This window comes from Notothenia coriiceps, unplaced genomic scaffold (assembly GCF_000735185.1).
Source record: "Notothenia coriiceps isolate Sejong01 unplaced genomic scaffold, NC01 NC01_scaffold00007866, whole genome shotgun sequence".
Classification (NCBI taxonomy): Eukaryota; Metazoa; Chordata; class Actinopteri; order Perciformes; family Nototheniidae; genus Notothenia; species Notothenia coriiceps.
In genome coordinates this window covers 14,806-32,382 of record NW_011340567.1, presented here as the reverse complement: position 1 = coordinate 32,382, position 17,577 = coordinate 14,806, and the positions used below count along the sequence as shown (strand labels likewise).

The 17,577-nt window shown below is 40.4% G+C and overlaps 1 protein-coding gene across 1 annotated transcript; it reads right to left on the bottom strand.

Annotated features, from left to right (window-relative positions):
• Positions 1–4,636: 4,636 nt before the first annotated feature.
• Positions 4,637–7,469, bottom strand: LOC104944308 (peroxisomal targeting signal 1 receptor-like). The gene is made up of 4 exons (XM_010769827.1): positions 7,322–7,469; positions 5,844–5,882; positions 5,582–5,699; positions 4,637–4,725 (listed from the first exon to the last, which is right to left on the bottom strand). The coding sequence occupies exons 1-4, from the start codon at positions 7,433–7,435 to the stop codon at positions 4,637–4,639; spliced, it is 360 nt and encodes a 119-aa protein (XP_010768129.1). The 5' UTR covers positions 7,436–7,469.
• Positions 7,470–17,577: the final 10,108 nt, after the last annotated feature.

Sequence of the window (17,577 nt, the reverse complement as noted above, 5' to 3'; positions counted from 1 at the left end):
AACAGTGTCCTTCACATGCTGATATCCAAGAGAGGGAGTTACACAGTCACAAGATGGAGGAATAGAAAGCAGTATTCAATGTTTACTTCAGATTAGCTCCACGTCAGAAATGAGCATGCTTGTCATATGTCTCTCTCCATAGAGGCTGAATCATCATGTTAATCACATAGCTATCATATGCCTCAAACAGTCCTGATGCTCTTCTAGGTAATCAGACATCCTGTCATGTTCTCAGCTACAGTTGGGATACCTTTGTTAGCATGTGGACTCTGATACTGGAAGAGTACATCCTTGTACATTAACACAGTGTGGAAGATAATCATAATTGCAGGTAAACAATGTGCAGATTGGCATAAAAAGGCACAGGACTGCAGTTTAAGTCCCAAATAAAAGTGCCTATTCCCTCATTCAAGCTGATTTGCTGTCTGGAATATGCTGAATATAGTGTAGATTAGAAAATGTTGAATACATATTTTATCTTATTTATTTAGTTATTATATATTATTTTATGTATTCAAAATGATGTTTAGTAGGTTTCAGTTGTTGAAGATTATAACAAACTGATTTTATTTATTTTGTTTTTACAATACACTTATATTATTTATTCATATATAATGATATATATACTGTACATATGTGTGTGTACTTTGTATTCAGTATTATTGAATTCACTTATCTCATTTACATTTTCTTTTTATCGTTATTCAGTTAAATTATATTTTTAGTACAAGAAAATCTACCACATCATTTTCTTATAAAAAAATACGTTTAATAAATTAATGATGTATTTGAAATCGATTCTGGCATAGATTTGTTTCCATGATCACAATACTCAAAAAGTAAAACCTTTTTAGAAAAGACAAAATGTGAAAATGTGCTCAGTAACCTTTTCCAGAATTAGGACCTAAGAGAAGCTGCAGCTTGTTTTTAAAGCTCACCTATTATGCAAAATCCTCTTCTTCATGTCTCTTCTACATCAACTACATATTTTTTCCTGAAACTTTTGGGATCTCTTTACACAGAGGGGGGCTCTGTGTAAAGAGATCCTGAAGGTCTCAGGAAAAAAGATTCTCTCTCTCTCTTTGTCCTGATCCATTTATATAACCTGTCTGAAAATGAGCTAATCAGATTTTGGCCACTTTATGATGTCATAACGATTTTTGGGCTTGTGTAACCATTAGCCAATCAGCAACCAAGGTAACCCCCCCACCTTCTCACCTGAATCTCCTCCTAGAGCACCATTGAGTTCTTTGTAACCAAATCTCTCTCAGAGGGGCGTGGGGAGGGGCTCCTTATTTTCATCTAAAGTAACAGACAGAGAATCAGCACTTTGGAAACAGGGCTGAAACAGAGGGATTATGGGATACTGCAATTATCTGTTTGGTGTTTCAGCCAATCAGAGACAGGTTCTGTATATATCTGAGACGAACAGTTTCCTGTGTTTTAAGCACCGTATTCCTCCACGTCACAGCTCCAGATGTGGCAGCTTTGGCGCTCTCCGGTGATTGGACAGCTGAGTTCCTCTCCGGTCCGGACTCCGCCTCCGCACCGGGACTCGTGGCTCTCGGGGAAGCGGCAGAAGCTGATTGGACGAAAGAGTTTATCGCTGAGGCTGCAGGTTTGCTCCCCCTTATGTTTCACTCTTTGAACACGCTTTGCTTCACGAGCCCTTCATCTTTTCTGTAATCATCATCAGTCTGTCATCCGTCATCAATCCTCACTGACATCAGAGGGAACTAGCTATGGATAAATCCTTTTATTTTTTGCATAGTGTGTGCTTTTCACAATGTGCTCATCCTTTTTCTCCCTCTCCCCGCTTCAGATCCTGGTCGCTGGGCGGAGGAATATCTGGAGCAGTCGGAGGAGAAGCTGTGGCTCGGAGATCTGGGAGACAAGGAGAGCGAATGGTGAGAAACGGGGATTAGGGACTTGAGTGTTGAACGATTGCAAAGGAGAATTGGCTTATATTATTAGCTATTTAAGGTACATTCTAATACAAAGAGCACCATATACAAGACAAAAAGAGAATAGTAGAAGGTGAACAATGCATTTCTGAGCATGGATTAAGTTCCTGTAACTTTTAACCATGTCTGTTCTGAGATATCTAATCATCAACACAGTGCACTGACCTCAAAATGACTAGCTTGTACGACCTTCAGCCTGACGGTACGTCCACACAGCAGCGAAAAAAAATCTTGGGGCTAGGCGTATCTGAAGCTTGGGGATTTTTTGCGACCAACAACCAATCACATGAATCTCCCGCCCCGACATACAAAGCAATAGCAATGTTAAAACGAAGTAAACTGGATATAAACTCCCCAAACAGTCGAAAACCTACCAGTTTCACCCACTGTCTCTGCCACCTCCCTCCATGCCTGGTTCCTCCGGTTTGTATCCCGGTAAGTTATTAGCGACTGGTCGTAAAGAACCGGGTGATTTGCTACCGTAATTTCTCGTTTGGAATATGAGGAAATGAACTGCGGTCTGTCTCCCAGCTTACACGCGGTTTGATTGGCTAGCGCTTGTACTGTCAGATTTGCATAAACGGGATTTGATTGGCTGACGCTTCCACCTCAGCTTCAAAAGTTGAACATTGCTCAACTTTTGAATCCTGAGATTCATGGAAATCTACGCTTTGCTTCCCCACAATGCAGTTCGGAGAAAAGTGAGGCAAAGTGACGTCACCGCATTCAAAGTGAATGGGCAGAAGCGTTGGAAGATTTTTTTAACGCTGCTGTGTGGACGGGACGTGGTTGTATTTGTTCCAGTCTTCTTGTAGAACAATACAGATATTCTAGGATTACTATATGACAACATATTCCATTGTGGTTTGAAAATAAATGACAAAGCCGGGGAAGTGGGGTAATATTGAGAGAAAACATCTGAATTTGCAGACTTAAAGTTGTGAACTCACATAACTTGAATATTCTCATTTATGTCAAACATTTGCAAGAGAAAAATCAGAAATATCCTGAGTTTAAAAAACACATTTTAATAGAGAATAAAAGGGATAACGTTTTTTTTTATTAAGTCACCACATTACTTCGCTTTGCAAGGTTGGATTAAAAAACAGCGTTTCCGCCAGGGGGGCGTCTAGCCGTCATTTGACGCCCTTATTCAGCTCGGAGCGCCCTGAACTCGAGCCAAGGTTGTCCAAAAAAAGAAAAGATTTGAGAGAAGATCGAGTTTTTATCGCTTGAAATGACGAAAAGAAAAAAGGACATCCCTCTGTTGGAGGGGCAAAGGAGTCTGCTGGGATTCTTTTCGCCGACAGCAAAGCGTGTTCCTGTGACGGAAAGTGTACTGCCGGCGAGCCTTGACGGTGGGGTGCTAGTGGAGCACAAGCGTGAACTGCGAGCGCCGGAGCCTTGCATCGGCGAAACTGAGGCTCCGTGGTAAACTGTGGTAACATGAAGAGCCCTTTGGGAGCCAAATGATCCGGCTCACTAAAAAGAGCCAGAATCCTCATCACTAATACGTAAAGAGATGGAGGGTGTTTCTCAATGTCGAGGAAGGCTGCTCCAGAGCCACTATTTCAAGCATACTACATCATCGAGTGCCGCCGAAGGACTGTTCCAATCTCCAGCATACTTGGAATTCTACCGAGCCCGGCGTAGTTCGTAGCGAGAGATTTCGAGGCTGCACATGTGTTGACTCCGCTGTCTTAAAATCCCCCCAATGTTTTGCACACGGACCAATTTCCCCAAATCTGTGGCGGAAAATGTAAGGCGGGGCCTCTCATATGACGCACACCTGCACACTTGCTCGCCTGTTCCACTCTTCGTTTTCCGAATGCCAGGAAGTATTCTTGCCTCGCTTCTGAAGCAAGTGACTCGGAAGACATGTCCTACCAAGGAAGCGTCCTCGACATTGAGAAACACCCAGTATCTATAAGGGACGGCTCAATTCAAAATTCAAGTCACGTGACACAACGTGACGTCACGCTCTCCCGCTCCTGGGGTGGACCGCCCTCTCAGCCCCTGGTCTGGAGGAAAACACTGAAAACCCACACTTTCCCACATCTTTTTGTTCTCTGTGTCCTTCACTTTAACAGACAGGTACTCTTAGCTTCTTCACTTCTAAATGTATGACTTTTATCTCGAAAATGGTGATCTTGTTTTTGGAATATTTAGCCCACTCTGTATTTTATTATTTACCTACATAGGCCACTTAACACACACTCATGTTTAACTCACAGTTTAACACACATTTGTTTTTGATAATGTGACAGGACGAAAGAGTACAGCCGGGGAAGGATCTGAGGCAAAACAGCAATGGAGCTTCGTCTCAAAAGGTTCGACGACCCAAAGTTTACAAAAACCCTGAAGGTGAGCCGTCCGTGGTTCACGTCCCATGTCCATGTCCACTCACTGAAATCTTTTAAATTCTTCCTATCACAATATCTAATTCTCCTTTTCCTGTTAAAACACACTATAGAGTAGAGTAGTTCCTAAGAAACACATCAGTTTTATGGATCTGGTTAATTGGTAAAATGCCTTTTTTGTTGTCCCATTTTTGTTGTGTAAGTTCCTTGCGTTTCATTAGGCAGATTTGGAGAGGGCAGGGTTGACAAGTGGAGAACATGAAACCAGAACCAAGACACTGAGAGGATAAGAGCTCAGGCGGAGGAAGGCCTTCAAGAGCTGGGGCCTCCCACCTCAACCAGGTAGAAGGAAAGGCAAAGGGGGGGGTCACTCAACCTCTTGGGGACGGCTCCTCTGCTCACTTTTTACACAGTTCAAAAGCGAAAAGTACAAAACACATCCTTTTACTTCAAGTCAGAAGCAGCAGTACTTGGTTGTTTAAAGTAGAATTTACTGAAACTTAAAGTCTTTTCTCTCAAGTCNCCATTGTGTTCTTTGTAACCAAATCTCTCAGAGGGGCGTGGGGAGGGGCTCCTTATTTTCATCTAAAGTAACAGACAGAGAATCAGCACTTTGGAAACTGTTTCCAAAGTGCTGATTCTCTGTCTGTTACTTTAGATGAAAATAAGGAGCCCCTCCCCACGCCCCTCTGAGAGATTTGGTTACAAAGAACACAATGGTGCTCTCGGAGGAGATTCAGGTGATAAGGTGGGGGGGGGGGTTACCTTGGTTGCTGATTGGCTAATGGTTACACAAGCCCAAAAATCGTTATGACATCATAAAGTGGCCAAACTCTGATCAGCTAATTTTCAGACAGGTTTTTATATCCCAGGGCCCTATCAGAAACGTCGCTATCAGAAACAATGTGCGAAGTGTTTTGGACGTAATATGGTCTCTGTTTACGTTAGCAAGCATCGCTAACACTCAGAGCTAACCTGTACTGGAGAGTCTTTTTTTTTTTTTAAAGCTACGGACCCAGAATCACCACTTCTCGATCGAGGTGAAACAGAGGGATATGAGGCTAGAATGTTTGATCCGTTTGGTATTTTGAGCAAAACAGCTCATAGACATGTTTGTTATATATTTGTATATATCAGAGATCTATAATATATGCCTAAAAAAATACTATAATAGGAGACCTTTAAGCCTGACCCATCCAAATGCTGGAGAAAATACCTAAAAACCGGCTTGTAAAATACTGAAGTAATGAAGTGTACCTCTTTGTGGAGCTTGCCTGTAGCTCTGCTGGTCAATCTGCTGCATTTCCTCCAACAACTGACCCATGTCAAATGTGTGAGGGGGGCGAGGGGGCGCCTGGAGGAACTCATTCACCAGCTGCAGCACAAACATAGAAAAGAAATTCAGCTTTTCAGAGATCATATCAGGACATTTGCCCCCAGTGTTCTCAGGGCTACGCGGCTGAAATGATTCTGTTATTATTGTACAGTGTTGAATGTGAAAATGTGAATAAGTGCTGACCTCTTCCTCAGTTGCAATTTCAATAGAAGAGGGAGGCATCTGAGAGAAAAAGGAGAACATTTGTTATAAAAACATGTTATATTCAAGAAGCAATTTCATGAAAACACTGAAATATGAAGAGCACAATGTACGAGATGAGGATGATAGATTCAGCTGTCTGACCTAGAGTAGGCTAGAATATATTTATTGTCATTGTATTAATACAGAAAGACAAACCTTATCAATGCTATAATAAATAAACAGTCGATTGATATCAGAAGATAGTTTTTTGTTAAGTAAATGTTTTGTAAGATCGAAAGATATTCAGTGTAATATGAACTTACTATTATATTTATGATATAAGAAAAAGACAAAGTCCCTTTTTCAGTTGCTAAAAAAGAATTGCTTTAATGATTAAGCACTTATCAAAATAGTTGGCAATTATTTTTCTGTCAATTCACAAATTATTGCAGCTTTAAATCTTAATTGTGAACAGGCATGTATATATGCAAATACTATACATATCCAACAAGCTGAATGTAATAATTATGTTGGTTGTTGTTTGTGGAAGCGCCAGTGAATGAGCCCCATTAACTGAGTTTTAAACATCACTTTAAATGGAAGATCCCCATAGGCCCCGCCCACTCGGTCGGATCGGCGATCGGCCCCAACATTGGCGATCGGAGCGTCCCTAATACAAAGCAACCTGTTAGTCATAAAGTATTTATTCCATCTAGGGATATTGCGACACATGCCATGTCTGTTGTTAAGCAGCAACTTCATGATAACACTAAAGTATGTGCCGTTGGTATCAATGCTATAATAAATACATAAGTAAATAGTATAAAACATTTCAGAAAATAGTGAAAAAGTAAGAGTTGAAGGTGATGTCTTTAAATGTTTGTTTTGTCAGTTTAAAACAGAACAGGAAATCCACATTTTTGAGAGGCTAAAAAATGCATTTTCTGCAATTTATTCATGAAAAATTACGTATTTATGAAACCTAAAAGCAGCCCGTTACATTAGTCATGTATTATTTATTCGAGCAAAAGGTGTTTCCAAACATGCCATGTATGTTTCCCGATACCACTGGCATTTCTGCAGTCTAGAGATATTTTAATAAATAAGGTAAATACAAACAGGCTCAAATAACACTTTCAGACTGCTTATGAATGCAATGAAAACAAAACACAACAGTAGCTCCACTGTGTTGAAGATTTTTTTAAATACTAATAGTCATGTACATGTGATGTTTTGGTGTTGTTGTTGTTGTGTTTTGTTTATTTTCGTTAACTGTCAAGTGGGAACTAAGTATTTTTTTGTACGTTTTTGTGTTTCTCTTATTTCCCTACGATTCTTTTTGAGAAAGGGGTGGGTAATATAAGATTATTTTCGGGTATGGTGTGTTTATAGAGACATGTTTTGTGAATAATTGTTAAACCTTAAGTTGTGCATACCATGAACGGAACAATTGAAAATGAAATGTATTAGTTACTCACTGTAGGTGTTGAGCGGTGCCGCCATGCTCCCCCCTCCGTGGTCATGTGACCGGTCAGCTTCATGAGGGGATTGGCTCCCCCACACTCGGCCTCCACCAACTCCCGCATCGCCATGGCAACACAAGCACGAGGCAAACCCTGAGAACTGAGACGGGGAAAAAGACAATCAAATACTGTCAGTGAGCAGGAAGTTAAAGGAATCATCGTTTGTTTTAATTGGACTCTTCTCAGTCAAAGTGAAGCACAGCATTAGATGCGTGTTAATCCATTTAAATCCAAAAGATAAACTGCATAGGGGTGAACTAACGATTATTGTCATTGTTAAACATTTGGTCTACACAGAATGTTAGAAAACAGTGGGAAAATATTCTTTGCAGTTTCCAAGGTGATGTCCTTCAAATGCCTTGTTTTTATATGAGAATAAATAGAGAAAAGCATGAAATCTCCATATTTAAGACACTAATATATTATAAATTCTAAACTATATCCACATCTAACACTTTAAAATGTCTTCTTGTATTTCATAGCAGTGATATGCTATTTTAGCTCGTATTAAATGTTATTCTGTTTGCATTTCAACCTGTGAGCCCCGAGCCTGTTTTTCAGGTCTCAGGCTCGAAAAGGAGATGCCCAGAACAAATGACCATATCTTCACTTCTAAAAGGGCTAAATTAATAATCTTTTTTCTCAAAGCAAGGTTACATCTGTGAGTTAGATGTAGAAAAGTCAGAATCAATGTAGAATTTTTTTATTTCAAAGTAAATTCAGATTGAACATAGTAAAAAAATGTATTACTATATAATGTATTACTTATAGTGAAAACCACCTTTGAATGATGGGATAGTAGACTAAAAGCTTTAGGAATCCAAACTATAACATATAATAAGTACCTTGTATCAAGTTTGATGCAAAAAAAGTGAAAGTTGACCTTTTTAGAGAGATTTAGAAAAAAAACCACTTCTGGGGTCATTTGGGTGCATTTTCCATATCTCTGGAACCCCATCTGTCGATTTTGATGATTGACACCTCTTTTGAACCATTAGAGCCAATAGAATTGAGGGGAGGTTCTTAAAATCCATCTAAACATTACCCATTGGTGAATGAGTGCTGAGCAGCCAGAATGCCCAAAACCGGAAGCTGTCATACACTCTCGTAGCTATCATAATAGCTATATATGAAAACTCAGTTTTTACCATAAATATGGAATGATGGATTATCAGTAATCATTTCAAAGTGACACAGACACATTGGATTAACCTATGGATTAACCTTCAGCAGCGTTTTTATCGTTTTAATGCCATTGAACACAACTTTTGATCAGAATAACAGCAAAGGTATGTCCCGTTTTTGCTCCGTAAAGCTACGTTGTGTGATGTCTGCATTTGCTTCCCCTGCCGCGAGTTTTGATCGCTCAGTGATGATACTTATACCCCTAGAATCTGTAGAATTTCAGTTTACTAGCTGATATCTTATTTGTTGTGCAGATCCGATAAGTAATAAAGTATTTCTACCGTAAGTTCTGTGCTAAGTGCGTTAGCATTTTTTAGCTCAGGGCTCATTGAGACGCTTCTTGTGAGACTTGTTTTATTTCGGTAAAAATGGTTCGTATTGTCAGTTAGCTGAGTTTCTTCCCGTTAAGTGGGTATGACACATTAATAGGTTGTTAAATGTTAAGAAGCCCTGAGGCACAGTTTCGTGAGGAAAGAAAACGGGCTGGGGCTGCCGGGTTTAACAGGTTAATCGACATCATGTTTTGCAGGAGACTGTCTTTTCTTGTAAATGCAGTCTTTGTACTTATTGACTCTAAAACAAGTCTCCACAGTAAGCGAAATAATATCATTAAATAATCCACTGCACTCGCTGAGGACAAATTTAAATGGCGGTAATATGTTCACCCGTGCTGCAGTTAGTCGGTGATAACTGTCTCAGGGTGGAGGAGGGACACATTACATTTTATTACCCACTAACACAGACATTCTCAGTGGAAATGGGATTTATAACAGGAGCCAATTCAATTTTTTTTAAATTGGTTATAGTCTCTGGAGAAATGTACCTAAAGACTAAATACTTCTAAAGTTCTAGATGTTTGTAGTTGCTTGTTGAATAGACTGTATGTGTTTAAGGATTTTATATATTTATAACAAGGCAATTCAATGTGATTGAAAGCATTAAGACATAGTGCAAAAGAAACACATGATAAAATTGCATTTATTAAATTACTACTGCCAACAAACCAGAAGCAAACTTAACCTTTTAAACTGGTTACGGTCTCTAAAGAAAAGTACCTAAAGCTTAAATACTTTCAAACCAAGGAGAGATGTTAGTGGTTCATTTTACATCCTCATATCATGAATAGTGCTTTATTGTGACTTCTGGATTTGGTAACTGTGTCACAGTGGACCAAACGCAAGAGACCCCCCCTGTGAGCCCAGTGTGCTCTGATTGGTCAGCTCGCCCACTGTGTTCTGATGAGTCCACCACCGTTACAGCTGAACATCAGTGATTATGTGTTACAATGGCGTTAGCAACGAGAAAATGACACCAGCAATGACAAACAGATGAGAATGCAGCGTGGGGTCAGGGTGCCGTGTGGGCGGGATGATGCAGGGCTCGCTGCTGGAGTAGACAGTGTGAGCTGGCTTACTGGTGTGGTTTCCTGGTTGCTGCGTGGGGTCTGCGAGACAGCGAGACGCGGCGGAACCCAGGCCGAACTCAGCCCGAGCACACACACACACCCGCAGCCTGGCTGTGAGTCTGTGTGTGTGCTCAGGCCGAGCCCCGTCGCGTCCCGCCGTCTCAGACTGAGAAATCTGCGGAGCTGCAGCTGAGAAAAGATTGTGGACGGCACTAAGCCCAAAAGTAAAAAATCGGAAAAATAAAAATCTCCAACGAGGCTTTCTGGGGCAGCATAGACAGGTCTGTGTTAGAGTTTTACTCGCTACAGGGTGTACTTTGAGGGTTTCTGACTCTGCAGACCGTTTACAAGCAGAACAACCTTCATAACAAACAAGGGGACCGGTAATAAACAGAGAAAATACCTTTAATTAGGTAATTAACGCAAAGCAAGAGAATCTGACCATGACTGGGCGAGATATAGGCAGGACTCAACTAATGAGGTGAACATTTGCAGGTGTTCAAGAGGTCAAGTGTTGCAGTGCTGACGGGGCTCAGGTGAAACTAATAAGGCCAGGTCTTGAATAAATCAAGTGGTAAAACCGTAAAACACACTAAGTTTTGAAAAAAAGTCATAATTGTGAAAAAAAAATTGTGAGGAAAGTTAGAATTTTTGAAAAAAGTTAGAATTCTGAAAAGTTATAAACATTTTGAAAAAAACTCTGAAAAAGTTATACTTTTGAGAAAAAAGTAACAATAAAAAAACATTTGAAGTCTGGAAAAAGGCTTAGATTTGAGAAAAATTCATAAATTTGAAAAAAAATTACCATTCTGAAAAAAAGTCATGATTGTGAAAATGAGTCTTAATTAGTTTTTGTTGAGAAGAAAAAAAAATTGTTTTGAAAAAAAAGTTAAGAAATGAAATCGCTGCTTTATCCCAGGCTTCAGAATGCCTTTCATAGTGTTCTTCTACTAAGCTGCCCCAACTAACCAAACTTATAAAGCCTTCAAATGAGTACACAAAAAGCACTAACTTTCCGGATGTCACCACGCTAAGGAATCCATCGTGTGGCACTCAGTTTTACAAAGGAAACGGTAAAGATGCAGTTGTGTGACGAATGGAAAAAGACCCTGAGAGAGAAGTCAATTTACAAAAGTGGTAGCATGCGGCCACCCCGTCGCTTCTGCTGTCGTAAAGGCAGTTTCAGAAACCCTCAGACAATCTGACATTGTTTTCATGTACTGAGGCTTAAATGCCTTTGCCCTCACCTACAGGTACCTGATCTCCAGAATCATTTTCACACCGGGTCTACACAGGAGCCGTGGCGTTAGCAGCATGTTAGCAGAGAGAGCAGCTAAATGCTCTGTCTGCCTACACACGAACAGTACCGAGTGTAGGCCAGACACATTTTAGCAGCATTCAGAGGCAAATTGGAAATGTAGTTTTGTATGGAAGAAGAAACACTTGGGCTGTCAGGAGCTATAGACGGTCAGTATTTCAATCCCTAGCCCCTGCAGTCAACAAGCGATGTGTCCTTAGGCAGGATGCATAACGCCAAACGGTGTTAATGCATACTTGTTGGTCTCCCTGAGCACATTGAGCGACATCCTCTGTCTCTGTATGAATGATATGTGAATATATACAATGCCTTGCAAAAGTATTCACCCCCCTTGGCATCTTTCTTGTTTTATTGCATTAAAACATTCGATTTTTGGAGAATTTGATATACAGTACACAACATGCCTACAACTTTGAAGATGCAAAACATATTTTTTATTGTGAAACAAACAAGAAATAATAATGAAAAAGAGAAAACGTGTGTGCATAACTATTCACCCCCCCAAAGTCAATACTTTGTAGAGCCACCTTTTGCAGCGATAACAGCTGTGAGTCTCTTGGATGTGTCTAAGCTTGGCACATCTTTCCACTGGGATTTGTTTCCATTCTTCTTGGCAAAACTGCTCCAGCTCCTTCAGGTTGGATGGGTTCCGCTCGTGTTCAGCCATCTTTAGGTCATACCACAGATTTCCGATTGGATTAAGGTCTGGGCTTTGACTAGGCCACTCCAAAACGTTTACATGTTTCCCCTTAAACCACTCTAGCATTGCTTCAGCAGCATGCTTTGGGTCATTGTCCTGCTGGAAGGTGAATCTCCGCCCAAGCCTCAAATCTCCTGGGCCCAGGAGTTCAACACTTTTAATCCCTATCTGATCAAATCAGATTTGGAGAGTTCAAAACCAAAAAACAGGATTAGGATCACTTTCATATCCGATCAGATCAGGAAATCCAATCCAAGCTTTAATCTGGATCAAATCTTCAAAACGGGTAGTTCAAACCGAGAACACAGGATTGGGATCAGTTTGATCCCAAAAAACTGGATTATCCTGATCCCACCAGAGGGGTGGATTTCCAGTGGATTTCCAGAGCAAAATGTACTGTACCATTTATTTAAAAATATGTTTCAATATAAATAAGATGGCAAAGTTTGTTAACTGAAATAATACACAATTTTTAGCCTTCATGGGAAGTACATTTTATTTATTTTTTGAGTTTTTAATGATCAGCTAATGCAGCCTTAACATGAGATGAGAGTGCATCACAAGCATCAAAACAAGCATTGGTAGAAGGTCATAAAATAAGTTCTGCTTAGATTTATTGTGAGCGACTTTTATATATTTAGATATTTGTAATTCAGTAGTTCTGTTGGTCGTGATTAAAGCCATCATCTTGTTAAATCACCTCGTGTTCCCCCGAGCTCTGAGAGTTTAAAGTGTGCTAACATTGAACCCAGCTCTGTTGGAAATCCTGCCCTGAATAAAAAGCTTTTCACCACAATTAATATGAAACCAGAACTGTCATGCATTATTGATAGCTATGGTCAATAGCTCCATGGTGTTAGCTAGAAGCCTAATGGTTCTGCTGTTAATGCTCCTGCAGTCGGTCTCTGATTATTACCACGGGAAGTCATGCTGTTGCTCTTTAAATTGTATTTCCACATGTATATTTTCCACATGTATTTTTTTTTTTTTATCTTTGAACTTTTGAACTTTTGAATGCTATTTTATTTGTATTTCTGAAATATATTGGACTGTTTATTTCTGTGTCTTACTTTCCGTCCGTCCGTCTGTCCGTCTGTCCGTCTGTCTGTCTGTCCGTCCGTCCATTTTTCTGTCTGTCTGTCTGTCTGTCCGTCCATTTTTCTGTCCGTCTATCTGTCCGTCTGTCTGTCTGTCTGTCTGTCTGTCTGTCCGTCTGTCTGTCTGTCCGTCCATTTTTCTGTCCGTCTGTCTGTCTGTCTGTCTGTCTGTCCGTCCATTTTTCTGTCTGTCTGTCTGTCTGTCCGTCTGTCCGTCTGTCTGTCTGTCTGTCTGTCCGTCTGTCTGTCTGTCCGTCCGTCAATTTTTCTGTCTGTCCGTCTGTCCGTCCGTCCATTTTTCTGTCTGTCTGTCTGTCTGTCTGTCTGTCCGTCTGTCTGTCTGTCTGTCTGTCTGTCTGTCTGTCTGTCTGTCCGTCCGTCCATTTTTCTGTCTGTCTGTCTGTCTCTTTCTCTGTCTGTCTGTCTCTGTCTGTCTGTCCGTCCGTCTGTCTGTCTGTCTGTCTATATATAGCTTGTAAATGCAGAACATGCAGGACCATGATCAGGCCTCAATTGTTCAGTCAGTTGATTTGTGAGTGTGGGCTGATCACACATTTTGATCATCTATGAACTGAGCTTGACCCTACCATGCAGCACATTACATTATTACATACTTTCAAACTGTTGTGTATAAATAAACTTGCTTTGTCTGGAATCTGACCATGCTTTTATATTGCTGACGATGCTATATTTTAAAAATATTTTTTAATGTTATTAGAGTTTTTTATCTGTTTCTATTTTTTGTTTTATTTATATGTATGTTTATGTATGCACCGACACACCAAGTCAAATTCCTCGTATGTGTTGACCTACCTGGTAATAAGCCTGTTTCTGATTCTTTTAATTCAACTGGACTAACCTTCGACAGTATTTATGCACTTTGTGTGTTGTTGCTGGAGTTCGTCCTTTAACTTTAACAATAGTGAGACTGAGCAGATGCTTATTTCTCTGTCAGATCCCAATCTCTGACTCAAAGACCTCTTGTGTATGGAGGCTTTTGAGTTCAAGGGCCAACAAGTCCCTCCCCTCTCCAGCGTCCTGTACTTGTTCTCTTGGCTGAAGTAGCTGTCTGTGTCAGCTCCACAGAGGCCTCTCTCCTCCTCCTCCTCCTCCTCCTCCTCCTCCTCCTCGTCTCCCTGCCTGCACCACCGCTGGGTTTAAGAGTTCTTTTATAAACACTTCAGTGCCTCTCGCTTACTGCAGGCCGGGAGATGTGTGTAGATCTTTCAGGCGGACACAAGCCGGACAAACCGCAGCGAGGCAAAAGAAGAAGCAAATGTTCCCTCTTGTATTTGTGAAAGGTGGATTTAAAGGGGGTAAGCAGTGTGTGTGATATTTGGTCAGCTGTGTGTGAGGAGCTTGGTTCGTGTGTTTATTTTCAACTTTCAATCTAGAGAATGTCAACGCAAAGCTCTTGCTCTCCCCCCGGGACCCTTTTAAGCTTTCCTTGACATTAATACACCTAGAGTGAAGCTTGCTGTCCCAGTCCAATGGCTTCTCCATTTAAACCGCCTGGATTCAGGTTTCTTTTGTTGATTTGTTTTGAATGGCAATGCTTGTTGGTTGCATATTTCTATGGGACTACAGGATGAATTGGTAGCACTTTTTTAGACTATCTAGGTCTCCAGTTCTCAAGTTTAAATGCCATAATGCAGTGTGTCCTTCTCTTTCCCGCTTTATTGACTCCTACTAGTCACAAGTCGGGTGTCCTGTTCCTCAACCAGCCCCAGAAAATGCGCCAGCAAATGTTCATAGTGGCCAAACAGTGGTACTACAACTGCCATCTCAGTCCATTACGTAATTTGGCCCGCAAATACTTGTTCCCATTGACTTACATTGGGAAACATCTGTAAATAAGGTTATCACTTGTTTAGCTAAATCAACCACCCAGTTCAAACGCTTATATCGCCCTCATTTAAATAATTTGGGTCTAAAAAATCAAGAGTTATTTTCCCTTTCCATTCATTTGACTGAGCTGAGATACATTTGTTAAAATGCTTTCATTGGGGGCAGCAAACTATGAGGCAGTTTTAGCACAACAGAAGTCCTTTGAACCCTTTACTTTATAACTAGGTTTAAAAGTTAAGCTCATTAATTAAAAATGGATAAAAATTGGTTGGAAAATGTGATTTAAAATGTTGAAATTAAAAAACCTGATTAAACCATTTAATCTAGCATTACCAGAAGGTCAAAATGTCACTGACTCAGGGGAACTTCTGAACATCTAGTCAATGGTATTAATAATCCACTCTTGTTTTAGACCTTAGGCCATCACTACCCTTTTTCTCCTTTATACTTCTACTACTATAGTGATGGTAATGTGTGGAGTTGTCTAACATGTATTTATGCTACGTCAAATTATTTCTCTGTGGCAGTCTGCCAATACTGTTTCTGAATAAATCCAAGTTATGTCCGAAGTTAGAAAAGAAAAAATCGTAGTTCTGCCTCAAGTCATGTCAGAGAAAGTTTAAAATCATGAGGCAAGTCCAAGTCAAGACATGTATCCGTCCTGGTGTAACTTTTGTCCTACCTTGGTGTGTGTGTGTGTGTGTGTGTGTGTGTGTGTGTGTGTGTGTGTGTGTGTGTGTGTGTGTGTGTGTGTGTGTGTGTGTGTGTGTGTGTGTGTGTGTGTGTGTATATGTGTGTGTGTGTGTGTGTGTGTGTGTGTGTAGTACTCCCCAGTGGTGATGCAGACCATTGAGCTTTACTCAATAGTGGCCGAGCCCAGTCCATTTCTCCTGCTGTCTATTTGCAGGGCAGTCAATGAGGTGCACTCCCGACCGTCTCCGTGTCCCAAACACCTAACCCTGCCATCCATCTACCTGACACACAATCCTGTCTCTTTTTAAAACCTTTATTTGTCCAGGGAGGCTTTGCTGAGCTGACATTCTGCTTCTCAGCTCTGGCCTGTTAAACACCCACACAGGTCAGGTGTTCCCCACCTGAGAGCGATCTCAGACGAGCACTGCTTCACCCTGAACTTGGTTAGTGTGTTAGTGTGGGTGGGTTTGACAGATAGTGAGAAAAGTAAATGTGTACTGTTCCATTTGGAGTAGGAGCGAAGTCAGTGATGTTGAAAATGAAGCTGTTTTTGCCTCATTAGTTAAGTTAGGTGAACTGGGGGTTCTAAATATGAGTGGGAACGTTTGTCTGTCTGTAGTTTGTAAACCCTGTGATAACCAGCAACCTCTCAAAGCCAAGATTTTACAATTCCTGAGGTAAGGACCCTCGATATTTTGTATTGAACATGATGATTACTAATGAATATGTCTTGTTGTTGCAGGAAAGTTCTTCCTCAGTAACAGCTGAATCCACCGTGGCCTTCTTTCTGTAGCTGGGCTTCCTCTGGGAGCAGATCTTAACTCAAGGTTTAAATGGAAAATATACATCTCAATTACTCGGCTAGCTAGAGAACACCATCTCTACTAAGTTGGAGGAAGACAAGTTGAACGTTTGTCCATTATCGCAACCTAGTTAGCCAGTGGAAATTGAGAATGATTGATGTTAGGGCTATTCCATCTTCAGTAGCCTATTGGTACATTGTTAAGAATGATTTGAAAAGATTAACGTGGACTGAATAATGTAATTCAAAGCTGTAGTTAGGATTCCTCAAGTTAAGCAAGTCGGAGATAGGTTAGACCCTCCAGAAAAACTCAATTGGCCTGTGGAAAAATGTAATCATAAGAAATGACTCTGGAAAAGCTGCAGATAGAGCCATAAGAAATGAATCAGCTGATTATTTAATGTTTCATGTTGTTTTTATAGGCAATAATTTAAGCTTGTTAGTTACAGGTTTAATATGTGCAATAAGTTCATTTCAATGAGTTTTGCAATAAACATTGAACCAGTCCGGCCCTCGACNAGTTTTTTTGAAGCTGTTTGTGGCATGTGGAAAAATGTAATCATAAGAAATGATTCTGGAGAAGCTGCAGATAGAGCTATAAGAAATGAATGCAACTGATTATTTAATGTTTAATGTTGTTTTTATTGGCAATAATTTAAGCTTTGTTAGTTACAGGTTTAATATGTGCAATAAGTTCATTTCAATAAGTTTAGCTATAAACATTGAACCAGTNGTGTGCCTTGGCAGTCTCAGAACTTGATTATTTAATGTTTAATGTGTTTTTATTGGCAATAATTTAAGCTTTGTTAGTTACAGGTTTAATATGTGCAATAAGTTCATTTCAATAAGTTTAGCTATAAACATTGAACCAGTCCGGCCCTCGACTAGTAACCATTTTTGTTTTTGGCCCACTGTGTATTTCAGTTTGACACCCCTGCTAATGCTTTAGTCAAAACTGCTCCACTAATTGAACATCTGCAATCCCTTGTGAGAAACTTTAGGAATTAACCTACCATAATACCATACAGTATATTTAAGCTGTCCAACAACATTTTCTCTGGCCTCATCCATCTCCTGAACAGTGAATATAATGTATTACCATTACATCGGAGGAACAGGATCGCACAATGTAACAAGGTTGGACTGAAGCACTCCTTTCAGTC